The following is a 19,524-nucleotide window of genomic DNA, read 5'->3' on the forward strand; positions in this document are numbered from 1 at the left end:
AGGGGAGGGGCCGGTGGAGGTGGGACGCAGGGAGGGGAGGGGACGGGAGGTGGTGGGACGCAGGGAGGGGAGGGGACGGGAGGTGGTGGGACGCAGGGAGGGGAGGGGCCGGTGGAGGTGGGACGCAGGGAGGGGAGGGGACGGGAGGTGGTGGGACGCAGGGAGGGGAGGGGCCGGTGGAGGTGGGACGCAGGGAGGGGAGGGGCCGGTGGGGGTGGGACGCAGGGAGGGGAGGGGCCGGTGGAGGTGGGACGCAGGGAGGGGAGGGGACGGGAGGTGGTGGGACGCAGGGAGGGGTGGGGCCGGTGGAGGTGGGACGCAGGGAGGGGAGGGGCCGGTGGAGTTGGGACGCAGGGAGGGGAGGGGACGGGAGGTGGTGAGACGCAGGGAGGGGAGGGGCCGGTGGAGGTGGGACGCAGGGAGGGGAGGGGACGGGAGGTGGTGGGACGCAGGGAGGGGAGGGGCCGGTGGAGGTGGGACGCAGGGAGGGGACGGGAGGTGGTGAGACGCAGGGAGGGGAGGGGCCGGTGGAGGTGGGACGCAGGGAGGGGAGGGGCCGGTGGTGGTGGGACGCAGGGAGGGGAGGGGACGGGAGGTGGGTCAGAGGGATGGGAACGCTGGGCGCCAAGGGAAGAGTGGGCGGACGGATGGGGGGGGGGGATGGAAGAGCAGATGCAGGAGGCCGCGGAGGACGGAGGGATGCGGTTACCTGAGCAGGTGCAGCAGCTGCCGGCGGCTGCAGGTGGACCACGCGAGGCCCCCTGGGGCGGGCGCGGTGCGGTCGGTCCCCATCACGTGGCCGCTGGGTCCGCAAGCGCTGCCCAGTGCCCCATCGTGCTCCAGGCCCAAGCTGCGCGGAAGCGGCGGCGCTGAGCACAGCCTCGCTGGACCGGGTCCCAGGTCCCTCCTGCCCACCGGCTCATCCCCTCGTCTCACCACCAGCTAACCCGCGGCCACCCTGCCTCAGTTTCCCGCCCAAGCTGGGCAGGCAAAGTGGCTCTTGGCTTTTTTTTTTTTTTTTTTTTTTTTTTTTTGGTTGATAAATATAAAAAGGCTTTAGAAATGTGCAGGGCAAACTAATCTATGGTGTTATAAGTCTGGGGAGCGTGGGGTTCCAGGTCCCTGGGGGTACCCCCTCCTCGGGGGCCTAAGATCACTTTCTCGATCTGGGGACCGGCTGGGTCAAATTCACGAGCTGTGTAGTGTGGTAAATAAAATGTCAGAGAAACTGCCCACCTCTGACCACCCTTCCACTCCCCAGTAGAAGGCAACAGTTTCCAAGACCTTCCCCTCCAGACAAGATAGATGGAGGGATTGGGATGGGGTGTGTGTGCGGGGGTCAGGTGGGCAAGCATGGGGGCAGGAAAAGCAGACCTGTTGTGGGTGGGGTGGAGGCAACGGCCCAGGGACATGGGGGAAGGGTTCCCAGGAGCACCCAGCGCGGCTGAGGGGGTGCAGGGGGTGAGGGGAGGGGGATAAGGCAGCTAGAGAAAAGAGACTCGTTTTTTACTTTAGGATTCTCTGTACTATTTCAATTTTACAGCAAGTGGGTGTTGCTTGCATAATTAAATGAGTGGAGAACGCATTCCTTTAGGTAAATCACAGTGAAGTAGGAGCAGGATTTGCCTGCAAGGTGCATAATGCCCATAGTCAGAGAAACTGGAGAATGGCCTAAATACCCACACAGGGGATTGGTGAAGTAAACTGTGGCACATAACAACAACAAAATAGTTAAAAGACCTGGGAGAAATGTTTGGTAGAAATACATTGTTGCATTAAAAAGGGTCCACTGGTCCTGGCCAGTTGGTTCAGTGGTAGAGCATCAGCCCGGTGTGCAGGAGTCCCGGGTTCAATTCCCAGCCAGAACACACAGGAGAAGTGCCCATCTGCTTCTCCCCTCTCCTCCCTCTCTCTTTTCTCTCTATCTCTCTCTTCCCCTCCCACAGCCAAGGCTCCATTGGAGCAAAGTTGGCCCGGGCACTGAGGATGGCTCCATGGCCTCTGCCTCAGGCGCTAGAGTGGCTCTGGTTGCAACAGAGCGGCGCCCTGGATGGGCAGAGCATCGCCCCCCTGGTGGGCATGCCGGGTGGATCCGGTCAGGCGCATGCGGGAGTCTGTCTCTCTGCCTCCCCACTTCTCACTTCAGAAAAAAATAATAGTAATAATTTTTTTTAAAAGGGTCCATTGCCAGCCTCAACCTCCCCTCCTGGGAGCCCAGGTCAGCTCCTTGGCCTGAACTTGGGGGACAGCTTATGGGGCCGCATACCTGTGCCCAATCTCATGGGCTATGGTGACCCCCAGGTCGAAGCCCGTATCTTCAGTGATGAGGCAGCCCCACGAGGAGGAGCAGGCGCCCCCCAGCTGGGTGACCCCCCGAACCTGCCGGTCACCATCAGGCGACTCCAGGTCAAACCTCGGGAAGAGAGAAGAGACGCCCGGGCAGCACTGAGGTGCCTGCCTGCCCGGAGCCCGGCCTCCTGGGCGGAGAGCAGGCAGGCCGGGGAGCAGCGTGGGGCGGGCCAGCCCTCGCTCGGGGGGCGCGGCTACCTGGTGATGTACAGGACCAGGTCAGCGTGCCCCGGGTCCCTGTCGTCCTGGGGGTTGACAGTCCTGCCCCACTCACAGACCCTCTGCAGCGATGAGGTGATGTTGGCTGTGACATTGGGAGCATCCTGGGGGGATCAGTGAAAGAGGCCCGCTTACCGGACCCACTCGCGCCACGCAGGGTGCTGACGGCTACAGGCCCCTCAGTCCTCGGGACACCTGGTTACCGTCCCTGTTACAGAGGAGGAGGGGCTTGGCGGGGCCGCGTGCGGGCGCAGCTGGGGCCCGGCCGGTCTGGCTAGCCGGGAGCCCTGGCATCACCCCGAGGCCCTGGGCAGACACGGTTCTGCAGAGACTCGCATTCCGGCTCGGCACCTACCTCGGGCTTCGTCAGGATGACCATGTTCACCAGGTGCACTCGGAACTGAGCGCCCAGGGACGGGTCCCTCAGCAGTTCTGACCCCTGTGGAAGGGCAGGCCGGAGGTGACACTGGGAACTGAGCACCCAGGGACGGGTCCCTCAGCAGCTCCGACCCCTGTGGAAGGGCAGGCCGGAGGTGACACTGGGAACTGAGCGCCCAGGGACGGGTCCCCCAGCAGCTCCGACCCCTGTGGAAGGGCAGGCCGGAGGTGACACTGGGAACTGAGCGCCCAGGGACGGGTCCCCCAGCAGCTCCGACCCCTGTGGAAGGGCAGGCCGGAGGTGACACTCGGAACTGAGCGCCCAGGGACGGGTCCCCCAGCAGCTCCGACCCCTGTGGAAGGGCAGGCCGGAGGTGACACTGGGAACTGAGCGCCCAGGGACGGGTCCCCCAGCAGCTCTGACCCCTGTGGAAGGGCAGGCCGGAGGTGACACTGGGAACTGAGCGCCCAGGGACGGGTCCCCCAGCAGCTCCGACCCCTGTGGAAGGGCAGGCGGAGAGGTGACACTCGGAACTGAGCGCCCAGGGACGGGTCCCCCAGCAGCTCTGACCCCTGTGGCAGGGCAGGTGGAGAGGTGACACTCGGAACTGAGCGCCCAGGGACGGGTCCCCCAGCAGCTCCGACCCCTGTGGCAGGGCAGGCCGGAGGTGACACTGGGAACTGAGTGCCCAGGGACGGGTCCCCCAGCAGCTCTGACCCCTGTGGAAGGGCAGGCCGGAGGTAACACGTGGGCGGGGGTAGCCCGCTCCCAGCCGCTGCTGACTGCAGAGGCCGCCAGGGGGAGGGCCTGCAGGGCACGCTCAGCACGGCAGGGGGCAGGGGCGGGGGGGGGGGGGGGGCCCAAACTGTGGTCCTTGAGATAGACGTGCCCTCACGCTCCCTCCCCATCTCTGCTGCAGCCCAGGGGTGGGGGGCGGGGTCTGGGGCTGTCAGTCATCAGCTGAGATCAATTCCCTAAGGGCTCCTCAAACCCCCTCAGCCAGAATACTCTTACACCGTGAGTGTATGCATTGAGTGGGTGTCTTTGCTAGCATCGGACTCCATTGCACTGCGGTGGTTGAAGGTGACCGTGTGGCATCGATCCCGCTGCTGTGGAAGCCTCCGGGCAGCCCAGAACACGGTCATCTTTGTGTACGTGTCATGTGCGGACTCTCTGGCTGTCTGGCACTGGGTCTCAGGGAGCCCATGAGATGAAATGTGATCGCCAGGTGGTTGGGACCCCTGTCTCTCCGCTACCTCTGTGTCTCTCATTACTGGCTGGTGGGAGTCCTGCCTCCTGCCCCACCTTCTCCCCTGGGAGCCGAGTGGAGGGGAGGCCAGCAGAGATGGGGGTGCCTACACGAAGGGAGCAGAGAGAGGCCGGCAGGGGGCGGCCCCCCTGGCAGTCACACAGCTCTGGCCAAGGTTCCCATAGGTCGGCGGCAGAGGCCAAACTTGATCGCCCCCCCTGGGCAAAGGGACCCAAGTAGCACGAGGCCGTGGGGTGCACCAGGGAGCGGAAAGGGGTTACCGGGCCTCGCCCGCCTCCGCCCCAGGTCAGGGAGAGGGGGAAGGGCAGACACCTTCTCCCCACCGCAGGGCCCTGAGCCTCAACGTGACCCCAGCCTCGGATTAACCCCCAAGTTCAACTCGCCGAGTCCAGCTCCTAGACAAGCCAGCCCACGGCCACGGCCACAGCCCCGCCCACAGGACAGCGTGTCCAGAGCCCCCCAGGCCGGGCTGGTGGTCCAGGCCTCCCGAGCCCCGCTCCCGGCGGTCAGCGCGGGCCGAGCAGAGCACTCACCATGTTGAGGTTGGTGAGCACGTATCTCTCCGTGTCCTCCTGGTGAGCCTGGTAGACATCGGGGCCCACGGCCACCAGCAGCTCCAGGTGCAGGACGCTCCCCTCCACGGGCAAGGGGGGAGGCAGGGCTGGAGGCGAAGGTTCCAGAAAGCAGGTGAACTGTGGCTTTAGCCGCCCGGTCGGCCGTCCCCACGGCACCTCACGGTCCCCACGGCCGGGCCTCTGTCACCCTGTGCTCCCGGGCTTGGGGACACAGTGGTGGAGTCCTGTCTCTGCCGCGGACACTTAAAAAGCTGGTGGGCCCGGTCCCCAGCTGTCTCATGGGGAATGTGGGCGAACAGAAGAACACCACTCCTGGGTTCCGTGACTGCTGGCTAAGTGGCCTGCTCTGCGCCCTCCCCACAGCCCCTGGGTTCCGTGACAGCTGGCTAAGTGGCCTGCTCTGCGCCCTCCCCACAGCCCCTGGGTTCCATGACAGCTGGCTAAGTGGCCTGCTCTGCGCCCTCCCCACAGCCCCTGGGTTCCGTGACAGCTGGCTAAGTGGCCTGCTCTGCGCCCTCCCCACAGCCCCCCCTGCGGCCCTCAGACACCCACAAACAGACTTAAGACATTTGTGTCCCCCCAACTCCTCAGGAGTCAATGTGCTCGGAGGGTTGAGAGGTCCCAAACTCTCATGTCCCTTTCTGTTGTGACTGTTAGAACCAACGGTGCCCAGGCAGCCGAGAGGACAGAGGCTGCTAGGTCCTAGGAGTCCTGCCTTCTCAGGACATCCCAAGGACACCCATCCCATTAGTGCCTGGACATTTCAGGGCATGGGTGGCAGCATGGGGCCCGGGCCGGAGCTATTGTGAGACTTTTTATGTCCTTCTGGTCAGCCCCAAGCCCCGTTCTGGGCACACGCCAGAGAACAGGATCACTCCAGGGTGGCAAGTTGAGCCCAAGACAGCAAGCCGCCTGCACGGGACGCAGCCAGGGGGGCGCCCACGCGGGGCTGGGAGGCGGCAGGGCTGCCTGCACCCCTGGCCCTGCCTGAGCTGCCCCAGGGGCCACTTCCTGTCTTCCGGCCTCTGGGAAATGTCGGGAACCAGACGCAGCCTGCTGTACCCCCATCACCCTCCTGGGGGAGAGAGCAGCCTGCTGTACCCCCCCATCACCCTCCTGGGGGGGAGAGCAGCCTGCTGTACCTGGCCCCTCTCGCAGGACGGGGCCTCGCTGGGCCGTCACGGCACCGGCTGTGGACTTGCCCTGAGTGCTCTCCAGGGGCTCCTGCTCAAGTCCAGGGTCCCGGAGCTCCTCTGTGTGGGACCGCTAGGGACCCACGCCCGTTGGGGCTGCACTCACTGCCTGCCACCTGCTGCCTGCCCCCCACTGCCCACACTCCCGTCCCGCCTCATGCACAGGGCCTGGTGAGGACCCTCGTGGGGTCCCACATAGAGGAGAATGAGGGGGTCTCGAGGGACCAGCTAAGCCTGTGCTAATGAACAGCACTGCCAGTCACCACCCTGGGTGGCCTGTCCCAGCCCAAGCTGGGCCACCCAAGGTTAGGTGCCATCCGTCACGATATACACGGACGGCTCTGGCTAGTTGAGCGACGCGTTGGGACAAACTTTGCACGGACACCTGACACCAGTCCTGGGCTGGTGCTGTCCTCACCACGTCCCAGGTAAAGACGCTGAGGTCAGTCGAGTGACGAGTGACGGGGTCCGGGGTCATCTGTACTGAGTGACAGAGCTGCGACCTGAACCTCGGGCTCCGGCGGCAAAGCCCAGGATCTCCCCACTCCCCGCTTCCTGGGTTTGCACCTGGCGCTGCCACCCGCTCGCTGGGTGGCCTTGGGAAGGCCGGGGTTTCCTGAGCCTCCGTGGGGTCTGACAGTGGGCGAAGATCTAACGTAGCGCATCGCAGGGCAGCGGGCCATGGGGTGGTGGTTGGGGGTCCACCAGCCACGCCCTCAGCACCAGGCTCCCACTCACCCAGCCGCCAAAGCAGCAGGTGACCCGGGCCCCTGTGCCCAGGGGCAGCAGGCTCGGCTGTTGGGGACTGCAAGCCAACAGGGTCCTTGTGGTTTAGATTTTGGGGGCACAGAGGTGTGAGGGACTGGCAGTAAGCTGACAGTCTGCCCAACCCCCCACCTCACTTGCTTGCTTAAGTTGCTAAAGACTAAGTTTTTCTCCACACCTCCATGCTAGCTGTGGGGCTGGATTGTTTGTGCTCGTCCTATCCCCCCCGTCCCTGGGAGAGACTGGAGGCAGTTTCCTGTTTATCCTTTGTTTTTGTGAAGTTAAGATGTTATGCAGGGTGGAGGGTTCTCTGCACTTGGGAGAAATCTTGGGTTGCCTTGGAAATGTGACTTTGTATCAGAGATCTCTTTGATTTGCGAATGACTTTACTCTGCCCTATAAATAAAGCGGTTTGGAGGTGGAGAGTTCCCTCCCTCTTGCAAGCTAAGGCCTTGCAGAGGCCTCCGGATCCCATCCTTTTTCTCTTTATTTCTTCATCCACGCCATTCCCACTCAGGACCTGGAATCACTAGCCACGCTTCTGCGCAGCACTCGGCCTCCCGTAAAGCAGGGGTGGGGGTCCCTCTCAGTGGCCGGAGGGGGCATTCACCACTCGCTCGCTGGGGAAGGAGGCGGGGAGGCAGGGAGGAGGCCAGCTCCGGGCGGCCGCAGGAGAAGGTGAAGAGCCATCCCAGAGCACAAAGGAGCAGTGTCCTCACAGACACAGCTGAGTGGGGCCACACCGAATTGGGGGCACTGCGGGAGACAGGGGCCACCTCAGTCACTCCTCCTGGGCCCTCTGGTCCTCGTGCAGGCGAGGGGACCCACGCTGCCCCTTTGGGTGAGAATTAGTGGGGGCAGCGCCACCCTGGGGCACAGGAGCCTGGGTTCAAGGCCAGCTCCTTCTAGCCCCGTGGGGCAGGAGACGATGCCTCTCCAGCCCTCATCGAGGGGCGGCCAGTGCTCAGCACACTAGCCTTGTCTTGGAACACTGCTCACGAGTGAAGTCCTGAGCCCTGGCAGGCAGAGCGGGTTCAAAGGGCTTCCGTGATCTCTGTGGAATGCAGGAGCCCAAGGCCAGCCCCAGGGCCCTTTCCACCAGTCTCCTTCACCCCAAGGGAGCCCCTGGAGAGCTGGGGGACCCCAGGCAATGGTCTGCTAGGAGGAGGGCCAAGCCTGAGGGCCAGGAGTAAGAGATACACACAAGTTCCTGGCCCCCACACCCCCAGTCAGCCCCAGGGGGTCCTGAGTGGGCGCCCCCAGCCCAGCCCTCCAGCCCTCCAGCATGCCCCTTCCCCTAGAAACATGTTTCCTCCCCCAGTGCCTATCCTTTGACTCCGCCCCCAGCACACACACACACACACACACACACACACACACACACACACCCCTGCCTTGGTCAGTGTGCCTCTGACCCAAACCACAGAGAAGTCAGTTACACATGGGACACCCCTGATTCTCTCCACCCTGACCACTAGCCCACCCTGCCTCTGTTCCCACCTGTCTTTTCCTCAAAGTCACCAGCGGCCGCACTCAGAAGGGAGCCGGCACCCTGGAGAAGCCCACAGAAGCTCGCATGACGGGAAAGGCTCTGGTGGGACCGGGCCAGCCTTTATTTACGCGGCTTCTCTCAGAAGAGATAAATATTTATATCCCCGGCCAGAATTCCTGACACTCAGTCAGCCCAAGGGTGGCCCTGGAGCAGCACGGACCAGCCAATTAGTGACTGTTCCCCTTGACGCTGAGCAGGACCCCCGGGGTCAGCACCCAGCTCTGTCCACAACACCCAGACCAGCTTTATCGATGTCGCAGGAAGTAATGGAGTTCAGTAACAGGGCACAATGGCAGTGGCTCTGACCTCCCCGCAGAGCCACGGAAAATGCCAGACACCGCCCCCCCCCCCACTCAATGGCAGATACCCTGCAGGCTCTGAGATGCTCCCCTCCCCAGGAAAGCGTGAGGACACGTACCTTTTAAGGCGGCATCAGGGCCAAAGTAAGAAGTCGCCTCCTCGGGCTCCAAAGCCTGAAGAAATCCCTGCAGGAGAGAAAGAAAAGTGAGGAGAGAGGAAGAGACACCAGGAAGGAGTCCACGGGGCAAAAAGGTAAGATAGGGGAGGGGAGGGCCCGTGAGCCGGTCCCCAGGTGCAGGGACAGTCCTGGGAAGCCGGGACCCCCCTCAGTGAGCCGGTCCCCAAGGTGCAGGCTCCTCCGCCCAGTGCAAGCCCTGGCGGTGAAAGGACACCCCCTCTGCCCAAGGCAGCCAGCCCCCTCGCTCCCCAGGGGCCTACCTCAGCACCCCGAAAGCTCCGGTCCCCAGGGCTCCTGCGCATTCACCCACCTGCTGGACATCGGAGAGTCCCCAGCAGCCCAGGAGGAGGACCGCAGAGGTGAGGATTCCCCACACACACGTCCCCCTCATCCTCAGCGAAGCCAGCTGCCCAGAGAGATGTCGGGAAGTCTGGTCGGAGTGGAATGTGACAGAGCTCTCTGGGCGGGGCCAGCAGGCTGTGCTTACTCTTGGGAGCTCCCCCCCCCCCGGGGGACATAACAGGGGCCGGGACAGGGGCCGTGGGGTGAGTGGCCAGCAGCAGGCTCCTCCTGCTGTAGCCTGGGCCTTGGTTCAGAGCACCAGCCAGCCCTGTGCTCTGGGATGGGGCTGGACTGAAGCTCCCCGCCCCAGGGAGGGAGCACCGGCCTGGGAGTCGGCAGCTGTGGACACAGGCGGTGAACTGTGACTGCAGACGGCCTCTCACCAGCGTCCAGCCTCAGACAAGCCGCTCTCCTCGGCTGACACCCCTGCTGTCCGTGACCAGTCCGTTGTCTTCTCCTCCTTCCCTTCCTCACCCAGGGCAGACTCCAAGCCCTGCCCCCAGCCCCTCCCACTTAGCTGTCACCTATTCTGTGCCTGCACAGGACGGGCAGAACCACAGAGCCGGGCTGGGCAGCGTCCCTTGCACCCAGCATCGCAGACCACCCACCAGGCAGTCCCTTCACTGCCCGGAAGGCTCTCGGTCACACTGTCCGAAGCTCCATTTCACGGTCCCTCACGCAGCCCTCAGCAGGGCGTCTCGGTGGGTTTCCCCTTCTCCTGTCTTCGGTTATTCGGGAGGACGCCCCATCCGCCCACTCTGGGCCAACCGCTCTCTTTGCTCAGGTGCCAGATCTGCATGGTGGCCTGAGGTTCTGCCGGGGTCCAGCCCCGGGGGGAAGGATCCAGGGGTCCCACAGGAAGAGACGGCGTCGGCACGAATCGAGTGAGAGAGCCGAATTCTTTTCTTTCTCTTTATTCTCCGGTTAGCATTTACTGCCAGGCATCTCTCTCAAATGCTGGTCTAGCTTTCTTTTTATGCACACACACTAAGTTACAATCACATGGTATTCAGAATACATTGATCAATTATTGTTTTTGTATCACTATGCTTACATTTTTTAGGTAACTATAAATCAGGTGGTAAGTCATTCAAAGTACAGTTATACAATCACTTGAACAGCAATAACAATGTTGGTACAGACTTCTAAAAGGTCAGTACTGAATAACAACTCTACCTTACCTATGATGCTATTGTCTAATCAAATTTTATTTATTACTATATTCATACTCTAGTTAGGTTCTAACTTTACTTTTCTCAGAGTGTTCCACCACCTGCAGGTCAGGTATGCAAGAAGAATGGAAAGTTTCTTTACTCTACTACATGAAAAGGCTAGGGAGGAAAAGTGATGAATTAAGTGAAGGCTGAAAGGTGCTCTGTGTATAGTTACTGTTTCCTACCTATTCATAAGTCACAATCTATTCTTTCTAACATGATTAATAAAAAGAAGTTCTCCTACCAACTTAACCCTTTATGAGGGATATCATAGCCAGCCTCTTATGTCTATGAGCCCAGTTCAAGGGGCTTACAGGCTTTTCTGTGGAACTCACACCCTCTGTCTCATTTCCAAAGAAATTACTATGAATCTACAGGGAAAGCACGGTACTATTATCCCTGTGCCATAAATGATAGCACACACCCAGAAAAGGGGGGATATAAGGCCAGATTAATTCAAAAAGGTCAAAAGGGGGAAGTATCGTTGTGCCTCTCCTCCGCGGTGACTTTGTCAACCCGCAGCTGTTAGTCTTCACTGCGGTGACTTTATTAACCAGCAGCCATTGGTCTTCTTCTGCTGTGACTTTGTCAACCAGCAGTTGTGGATCTTCTTCTGCTGTGACCTTGTTAGCCAGCACTAGTGGATCGGCTCCCGACAAGGTTCCCCCTTTCTGTGCTGCCTTCCACCGTTGTCTCCACAGACGTCCCTCCCCAGCGAGTGCTGTGCACACCGCACACCGTCTCTGTGCCGGCTGCCTGGAGCCCAGACCGACACACGGCCCTCAGCCTGGCTGCATGTAATCACCGTCTCCTACCTGGCCTCTGCTTCCTCCCTCGCCTACTCCCCCCATTTCTCCCACTGCGAGACCGCCCAACGCCTCCAGTCAGATTGTGTCACTCCCCAGCTTTCCAACAATCTGTGTCCCTCTGCCCGTAGGAAAAAGCGTCAAGTGTCCCAACTCCTTTCTGCAGCCTCCAGAGGCTCTGACATCCCCTCCGCTGGCATCGCCTATATATATAATTATTATTATTTTAGTGTAAGTACGCCCCCACCCATTGCAACTATTGCACAGCATGTGATTATTCCAAAAATGACCGCTTATAACCCAAACGCCTGTTTCTCTGGGCGTCCTGCATTTTGTGCGGTAACCTCACCCCTGCTGATCTCCGCTAGGACATCTCATTTTATCTTCTTCCTTGTAGGCACCGCCATCGCAAATTATCTCGCTGACTTCTTATCCGTATTTCCCTGAAGGCCCCTCGCACATACAGAGACTCAGATGGAAACTTTAGGGAAGTGGAGGCCTCATCTGTGTTGTGTGTTAAGGTATTGTCAGGACCGAGTATGGAGTGCTAGCAATTTCTCATTGTTGTTCTGTAAAGTAATATATATATATTTCTGTAAAATAATATATATATATAACATCCTTTAAAAGAATTATTAGTAAGTGACATCCTTTCAACGCTTTGTTTTGTTATGGGATCTGGCTGCAGTGCCTTTGCAGCCCTGTGGCTCCGGTAAGCCAGGCTGTGTACAGACCTGGGTCTCTCCTTCCCGCTCCTGGGCCTCAGTTTCCCCACTCGGTAAGGAAGATGCCAGGTGAGGCTGAGCTGGGCATCATCCAGCGGGGCGGGAGTGGCCCGGGCTCCACTAGACCTGGCCGCCCAGCGCCCCCTTGCGGCCGCCTGCGCCCCGGCGCCCTGCCGGCCCAGCCGCGGTGTTACACCGACAGCGGCCCCCCAGTGCCCTTCCGGCGCCTGCGTTTCTCATTCCCCCCACCCCCCATCTCGGATCTCGTGAGATCTCGGGCTTACCCGAACCCAATCCGAGGTCGCCAAACCCGAACGCCGCTCTCTGGGGTGGCGACTCTTTTCCCATGCGGGCGAAAAACCCGGCCCCGCCTTGCTCCCTAACCTGTGGAACTAGAGGCGGAGGTCCCGTTTCCAGCCGATCGGGAAGAAGAGTACTTCCGGGGGTTGGAGCGCACGTGTCGAGGCGAGTGTGGGGTCGCTTCCGGATACGTTTCCCTTGGGTCTGATGAGTTGGTGGCTACCCCGACCCTGAGCTCGGTTGGCAGAGCCCGGAGCCGGGGACAACGCGCCTTGAATGGGCGCAGGGGGCCGGGCCCGGGGAGGGCGGGGGCGCGCTGTGTGCCCCTGGTCTAGGCGTGGACGTCGTGCTCGGCTCAGGCCCTCGGTGATGCCGGGATGGTGAAGGCCAAGGTGCCCACCCCCCAGGCCGCCCCCGGCCACCCCGTGGCTGAGCCAGGGCTCGTCCAGAAGCTAGCCCGCAAGAAGAAAAAGAAGAGAAGGTTCTGGAAGAACAGAGCGCAGGAAGTACACAAGAAACCGGGAAGCGACTCCAAGGTGGTGCTGCGCCCTCCGAGGGCACCGGCGGACTTTTCCCAGAACTGGAAGGCGCTGCAGGAGGTAAGGAGGGTAGGGGCGGGGGCTCGTTTCCCTAGCTACGTAGATGGGAAACAGGAGAAGGACTCATGGACAAGCAGATAGCACGCCCTTGGCATAGAGGGTCTGAGCGACACGCAAGGCTTTTTAAGTTAGGTAATAGTTGATGACAGCTGCCCCAATTGCTGAGCTCTTAAAACGTCAGACAGCGCCGTATGATCTAGTCTAGTGTGTGTTCTTATTGACAGTCATTCCGACCCTGTGAAGTAGCCCCCCCCTCCCTTTTTATCACCTCCCCTCTACAGATGAGGAAACGGGTCTGGAAAGGTTAAATGACGCAGGATTGCGGCCCGGTCTGCAGAACCGAGAGTCTGACGCTGCGTCCCTGCTCTGAACACCGGTTGCACCCACCGCCATTTCCGGCACCAGGGGGCAGGCCAGCATCTCTGCCAGGTGCTCAGGTGCTGGTCCGTGTGCTTCACTCATAGATTCTCCCTCCCCACCTGCCTTGGAGTTTGTTGTTATTGTTGCTGTTCGCTAGATAAGGAAATTGAGGCAGAGAACCAGGAACTTGGCCCGAGGTCACAAAGCTGGTACGTGGCAGGCTGGGGCGCAGAGTTACACATTCGGGCGTGAACGTGTGCTCTTGGCGACTGCTGACCTCCAGAGTCTGTGCTGCACTTTTCTGGAGCCTCGGAGTGAGCAAGAGGACAGAGAATAGCTTCTTGAGCCTCTTCACATGTCCCATGGCTATCTTGGGGTGGGGGGTCCTAACTTTCCCGTCTTGACAAACAGGACTGAATAAATTCTCACGGGCAGCCCCTGGGTTCTGTCTGATTTCTGGACCTGTAACTCTACCTCTTCATCTCAAGAAAGTGAAGCAAAGTTGAGCAGAAAGGATGCTTGTTGTGGGAAGAACCTTGAGTTTTCTCCCGAGAGCATTAAGGTAGATCAGCCCGAGACCTTCACAGCTGTAGCCGATCAAGGCTTGGAGGTGGTTTCCAGGCACCAGATTGTTGGCCTTACCTGGGAGGAGGTAACAAAATGAACGTGAAGACAGGTTGTACAGCATTCCCTCGGGCTTAGAGAGAAATAGCGTCTGTTTAATCATTTATCAGGTCCTTAAGATGTAGTCTGTGAGTTTGAAATTTTGTAGGAATAAAGGAAGTATGTCAAGTATGTGGATATGATTGGTTTGTGTGTGATGACCAAATTAAAGTTCCCATGTATTTTATTCTGGGTCCTGTCAGCTGCTGAAACAAAAATCCCAGGTCCCGGAAAAGCCTCTTGCTATCTCTCAGATGAATTCCACAAAGCAGCCCCAAGTTGTCCGACGGCACAGAAAAGCGAAAGGAGATGAGGTGGGGACAGAAACAACAGATGAGGTGTCCACGGCAGGCCCTGCTCCTCCAGGATCTCTGCCCGACGGGAAGGTGCCAGCTCCTCCAGGGTCTCTGCCCAGCGGGAAGGTGCCAGCTCCTCCAGGGTCTCTGCCCAACGGGAAGGTGCCAGCACCGCCCACGAAGGCCAGCAGAGCAGGACACAGTGAGAGAGAAACCAAGAAAAGGACAAATGGTGACATTTCTCCAAAACCAGGGGACATCAAACATAAGAAGCGGAAAGCGAAGGAGGAGACTGCAGCCCTGACTTTGGCCCTGCCCACCGAGTAAGTGCTGGCGGTCTCTGGCCTGAGGCTCAGCCGGGGCGACTGGCATAGCCTTCTCCGCCATCGAGCCGCAGCCAGCCTCAGTCATCCTGACGGCTGAGGACAGAGTCACAGTGACGAAGCCCTGTCTCTGAAGGGGGGCCGAGGCTGGGCCTCCACAGCCCCCCCGCCACGTTGCCCTGATGCGGTCTGGTTCTGTGCTCGTTCTCTGTTTCCCTGAGGATGCAGGCAGCGTGAGGGAGGGCCTGTTTCACGCTGCTGTGTCTGGGCCCAGAGCAGAGCTGGCTACTTAGTAGCCCGCAGTAGCTGAAGCCAGGAAGACCAAGTTTGAAGCCCATTTCTGCATCGTGATAGTTGGATGTGTGGGGCGAGTTCCTGACGAACGCTCCCTGGGCCTCCCTGTGGTCCTGTGCTGTTGGCGGGGCAGGTCTCAGAGATGGGACATGCTGGCTGAGCGCCTGGTGGTTACTGAACAGACCCTGTGAGGGTCACTCACATGGGGAGGACCAGGCCTCAGTGGCCACCTCTGAATAGCTCAACCAGTGGCGGTGTGTTTGTGAGTCAGGGTCTCTGTCTGCCTGTCGCTGGGTCTTGAGGACAGTTGCTGAGGGGTGCAGGAAAGAACGGTCCGAGTGCCTACCTGTGTCCCCATGGCAGGGACGCCGCCTGCAAACAGAGCAGTCTCCTCAGGCCCTCCCGGCTAAGGCTGATGGTCGAGTAGGGGAGCCAGATGATGAACTGAAATTATTTCAGTGATTCAGCAAGTGTGGTCCGGGAGGAGCAAGTCCACACGGGTCAGAAAGAGATCCCTAAGGAAAGGACATGTAACCTGAACCTGAAAGACACATTCCCTGGGCAGACACTCACATCCCTGCGTGGGCGCTGGAGTCGAGCGAGGGCTGCTGGGTCCTGCTCTTGGCGGGGTTCTCTTTATTGGTATCGCCCGAGAGTTCCACATGCAAGCATGTTCCTTTGTGATTCGACAGGAAACAGCATAGTCGTTAAACCTCGCTGGAGGGTTACGTTCCGTTTTATTTGTAGTTCCTAAGTTTCGGATAATGAGCTTATTTTCTAGTTATAGAGAAAAGGGGTGAAAGAAAAGTTAGGGCATCTCCACTAACCGTGCGGTCAGCCTGTCCCCTTTGACTTTTAGACAAGACATCTGGTTCGATGATGTTGACCCAGCGGATATCGAAGCGGCCATGGGCCCCGAGGCAGCCCAGATAGCGAGGCGACAGCTGGGTCAGAGGGAGAGCCGCGTGACGCTGGAGAAGGAGGGGGCCTTCCGGGGGTACGTGGCTCTGCCCGGGGGGCGGGCGGGGCCCTTCACGGGGAGCTGCCCCTTTGCCCCAGCTGCACTGGGCGGGCGCCTCCTGGGGCCGCAGAGCGGATCCGCTCCCAGTGCCGAGTCCGGGGTCCTGCGGTGCTGATTAAATGCGAGCCTTGTCCCCTTCAGCCTGACAAAAGCTCTGGCCATGGACTGTGAGATGGTGGGCGTGGGCCCCACGGGGGAGGAGAGTGTCGCCGCCCGCGTGTCCATTGTGAACCAGTTTGGGAAGTGTGTCTATGACAAGTACGTCAAGCCGACCCAGCCAGTGACTGACTACAGGACGGCGGTCAGCGGGATCCGGCCGGAGCACCTCAAGCAGGGTGGGTCACTCCCGGCTCATGAGCTGAGAAGGGACGGCGGGGACTGGCTTCACTCCTCTTGGTCCCTTCTCTGGGGCATCCCCCATAGCAGGAGCCCTGGTGGTCTGGCCCCCGGGGAACTGCTCTTCGTACGGCTCTCACCCCGTGTCTTCGCCACCGAGCCGAAGCCCAGACACTGTCCCTGAATTGCTCTGTGCCACTTGGCAGCCGGGACCAGGGTGGAGGCCAGAGCGGGGGTGGGAGGTGAGACAGGGTCTTCTGGGTCTTTATCACGACTTTGGGAAGACATGGGAAGGTCGTGAGCAGTGAGTGAGGGGCCTGGTCTGGCCCGGGTTCTAGCAGGTTCCGTCTGGCTGTGGTTGTTGGACTCTGGGCCATGAGGGCGGACGTAGGAAGATGAGGCATGAGCTAGCCAGGAGGTGGCTGTGAGGTGACAGCTAGCCAGGAGGTGGCTGTGAGGTGACAGCGTGTGGCCCGCTCCAGACCCGCTGAGGGCCGAGGCCGTGGGGTTTGCTGATGGGCTGGCTGTGGGAGGAACAGTGAGGCCCCGGATGTGAGGTGGCAGACTGGGGGAGAGACTAGGGTCACGGTCACAGTTGCTGACGGGCTGGCTGTGGGAGGAACAGTGAGGCCCCGGGTGTGAGGTGGCGGAGTGGGGGAGAGCCTAGAGCCTAGGTCACTGCCACTGCTGTGCGAGGGGACGGCCCCAGGGTCCCTGTCCTCTGCACCTCTCGGGTTCTGTGCACACACGACACGAGGTGGCCCCAGCCTGCCCACCCTGCTGGGTCGGGGCAGGCAGAGTCACGGGGGGTGGCCCCCGAGGGTCTGCTGTGAGAGAGCAGGTCAGCTGCCCGGGAGGCCGAGGGCCAGAGCTGCGCTCCCCGCCGTCTGCGGCCAAGGACCGCTCTGTTGCTCTCTCCAGACGGAGGGACATAAAGCACAGCCTGGCTTCTTAGCAGAGTCGGTGTCAGCGGGCTGGGCCTCCGGCCTGTCTTCCTCCATGTGGGGCACAGGGCCCTGCACTGGCCAGTGGTGGGAGGGCCACAGGGACCAGGGGTGGCTGACAGCACGTCCCAGGTCAGAACTGAGCCTGCCGGGCCCTGCAGTCCGACCAGGGCTGGGCCGGATTCACTGTCACTCAGAACCACCTCGGTTTGTTTTCAGGAGAAGAATTTGAAGTCGTTCAGAAGGAGGTGACGGAGATGCTGAGGGGCCGCATCCTTGTCGGGCATGCGCTGCACAACGACTTGAAGGTGCCGCCCGCACACTCTGCCCCAGGGGTGGGGGCAGCCCGGGTCTGAACCCCCCGCCCATACACTCTGCCCCAGGTGTGGGGGCAGCCCGGGTCTGAGCCCTCTGCCCGTACACTCTGCCCCAGGTGTGGGGGCAGCCCGGGTCTGAGCCCGCCGCCCGCCAGGGCCTCGTGGGGAAGAGGGGTTACAGCTACAAACCACAAATGACAGTGACCGTTACTGTTTTTTCTCCTAGGTACTCTTTCTTGATCACCCCAAAAAGAAGATCCGGGACACACAGAAATACAAGCCCTTCAAGACTCACGTGAAGGTACTGGTGTGGCCGGGCTGCGTTAGCTCTGCGCCCTGGTGCTGACTCATGGCCGAAGGACTGGTGTGGTCTTGTTTTTCCTTGAATGGAATTAAAAGGACCTTGGAAAGGAGAGCTCTGAATGCCCTTAAAAGTTCACATGGCCGAGGACCGGTTATTTCCACCTCTGATCTCCGAGGCGACCAGCAGAGGGTGCTCCCCCCCATGTCCCACCCCCCACTGTGGGCTCACGGGTGCCACTAGCTGCGGGTGCTCCCAGGGAGGGTCCTTGGGGCTGGGCCTGTGCCCCGGCTCAGGCAGCACCCACAGGGCCTCCACCCCACGCAGTGTGCCCCCTCCTCTGTCCCGCAGACTGGAAGGCCGTCCCTGAAGTTGCTGGCGGAGAGAATCCTGGGGGCCCGGGTGCAGCAGGCGGAGCACTGCTCGGTACGTGTCCTGCCCTGAGTCCCTGGGGCTGGGCCAGCCCTGACCGTGGGCTGGCAGGCGTGGCGGGCCTGGGCGACCGAGCAGCGGCTTACAAAGGGTTCAACTCTAGACGTTTATGTTGAACTAATTAGCACACTAATAAACGTAATTATTTGGAGAAAAAGTCCTCGATCTACACTGAAGGCCACTGTCAGTGCGCTGCAGCCTTCAGCCCTTGGGCCTTCTGCCTGTCGTGGGCCCCAGCATCAGCCTCAGAGCCCGCTGTCCCTGCACCAGCGTTCCTAATGCTCGTTGCCGTCGCAGGCCTCTCACAGGCGCTGTTCGGGTCCTTCTGTGGCGCGGCGAGGGTGCTCCGCTGGAGGCCGCCCCGCTGGCTTCTTCCTCCGCCCCGGTGCCTGGTGCTCGGGCTCGGGAGCTGTGGGGTTGACTGTCGGGGTCGTGCGTGTCACCCGCTGGGTCAGTCACAGGGTGTTCCGTGTCGCCTAGGTCCAGGACGCCCAGGTGGCAATGAGACTCTACGTCACGGTGAAGAAGGAATGGGAGCGCGCGGCCCAGGACCGGCGCCCGACCGCCAGCGCCCCGGTCGCCAGCGCCCCGGCCACCAGCGCCCCGGCCACCAGCGGGAACGGCGCTCCACCTCTCCCTCCGCCCCGCGGCTGCGTCTCTGTCCCCAGGCACTTGTGACCAAACCACGGGACAGATTGGGTCTCTCCAGGGGTGACCGCATCGTGGCAGCAGGGGACGAGGGCATACCCTGCTGAGAACAGCCTCTTTGACTTTTCCGTCAGACCGGGTCCTGCCCTGGGGTCCGGGCCACGGACAGGGGCTGTCGTCCTGGGCGTAGGTGGCTGAGGGCCGTGGGGACCCATGTGGAATCGCCTGGCCGAGCACCAGCATCAGGACAGGAGTTGGGGCCGCGCCTGCACCCTCCTGTCACCGCTCCTGTGGCAGCGCACTTCGCTGGGGTTGACCCCACCCCAGGGCAGGGAGCACCCAGCTGTCCACTGGGTCTCGGCATCTTCCTCGGACGGGGGCCCAGACCGCTGTCTGCAGCTGCCTCTGGACTAGGCTTCCCACGGTGGCATTCTTTTCTTTCCCCACCCCTCACCACCTGCCACGTTTAAACTCCACGTTGGAACCCATGGTGTGGCCGTGTCGGCTGGGGCAGCGATAATAGTTACTCCCCAAGGCGGTGCCCCTCCCGTGCTGGGACTGACATGCCAACCTCGGGTGATTCAAGCTGCAAGAGTGGGTTTCCGTGGGCAACCTGGCCCAGGGCCTCTGTGGGAACAGGCATGGGAGCAGCGGGTCACGAAGCCCAAGGCTCTTCCCCGTCTCCTGAGGTACAGAAAGGTCCAGACACACTAAGGACAGGATTGAACATAAATGAGGTTTTTATTTGACGCGGAGCCAGTGGAGTCTGTGTGTTCCCCTGTTCAGAATGGTCTGGGGGTGCTGCTGTGTACATGCCGCCACT

General features: G+C 61.0%; 2 protein-coding genes across 9 annotated transcripts in view; one reads left to right on the top strand and one right to left on the bottom strand.

Annotated features, from left to right (window-relative positions):
* ADAMTS13 (ADAM metallopeptidase with thrombospondin type 1 motif 13) overlaps positions 1 to 11,603 on the bottom strand; it is a 32,902-nt gene extending 21,299 nt beyond the window's left edge. For 3 of the 4 annotated variants that reach the window (XM_066366764.1, XM_066366765.1, XM_066366762.1), the window contains exons 1-7: positions 9,091 to 9,220; positions 8,721 to 8,787; positions 4,751 to 4,878; positions 2,924 to 3,007; positions 2,548 to 2,672; positions 2,267 to 2,413; positions 710 to 850 (exon numbers count right to left, since the gene is read on the bottom strand). In XM_066366764.1, the coding sequence (XP_066222861.1) occupies positions 710 to 850; positions 2,267 to 2,413; positions 2,548 to 2,672; positions 2,924 to 3,007; positions 4,751 to 4,878; positions 8,721 to 8,787; positions 9,091 to 9,171 (773 nt within the window). In that variant the 5' untranslated portion in view covers positions 9,172 to 9,220. Of the gene's footprint in view, positions 1 to 709; positions 851 to 2,266; positions 2,414 to 2,547; positions 2,673 to 2,923; positions 3,008 to 4,750; positions 4,879 to 8,720; positions 8,788 to 9,090; positions 9,221 to 11,491 lie in introns of those variants that run through there. The other variant, XM_066366763.1, reaches the window with a different exon arrangement.
* A 566-nt stretch (positions 11,604 to 12,169) lies between these two features.
* REXO4 (REX4 homolog, 3'-5' exonuclease) lies at positions 12,170 to 19,450 on the top strand. 5 transcript variants are annotated; one of them, XM_066366822.1, is made up of 9 exons: positions 12,170 to 12,766; positions 13,993 to 14,175; positions 14,248 to 14,408; positions 15,562 to 15,699; positions 15,865 to 16,058; positions 17,223 to 17,311; positions 17,547 to 17,621; positions 17,973 to 18,047; positions 18,534 to 19,450. In XM_066366822.1, the coding sequence occupies exons 1-9, from the start codon at positions 12,545 to 12,547 to the stop codon at positions 18,729 to 18,731; spliced, it is 1,335 nt and encodes a 444-aa protein (XP_066222919.1). In that variant the 5' UTR covers positions 12,170 to 12,544; the 3' UTR covers positions 18,732 to 19,450. The 5 variants fall into 5 exon arrangements, with proteins under 5 accessions (XP_066222919.1, XP_066222918.1, XP_066222920.1 ...); XM_066366823.1 differs by adding an exon at positions 13,048 to 13,203 and having other exon boundaries at positions 12,631 to 12,766; positions 13,993 to 14,408; XM_066366821.1 differs by having other exon boundaries at positions 13,993 to 14,408.
* Positions 19,451 to 19,524: the final 74 nt, after the last annotated feature.

Source organism: Saccopteryx leptura, chromosome 2 (assembly GCF_036850995.1).
Source record: "Saccopteryx leptura isolate mSacLep1 chromosome 2, mSacLep1_pri_phased_curated, whole genome shotgun sequence".
Lineage (NCBI taxonomy): Eukaryota > Metazoa > Chordata > Mammalia > Chiroptera > Emballonuridae > Saccopteryx > Saccopteryx leptura.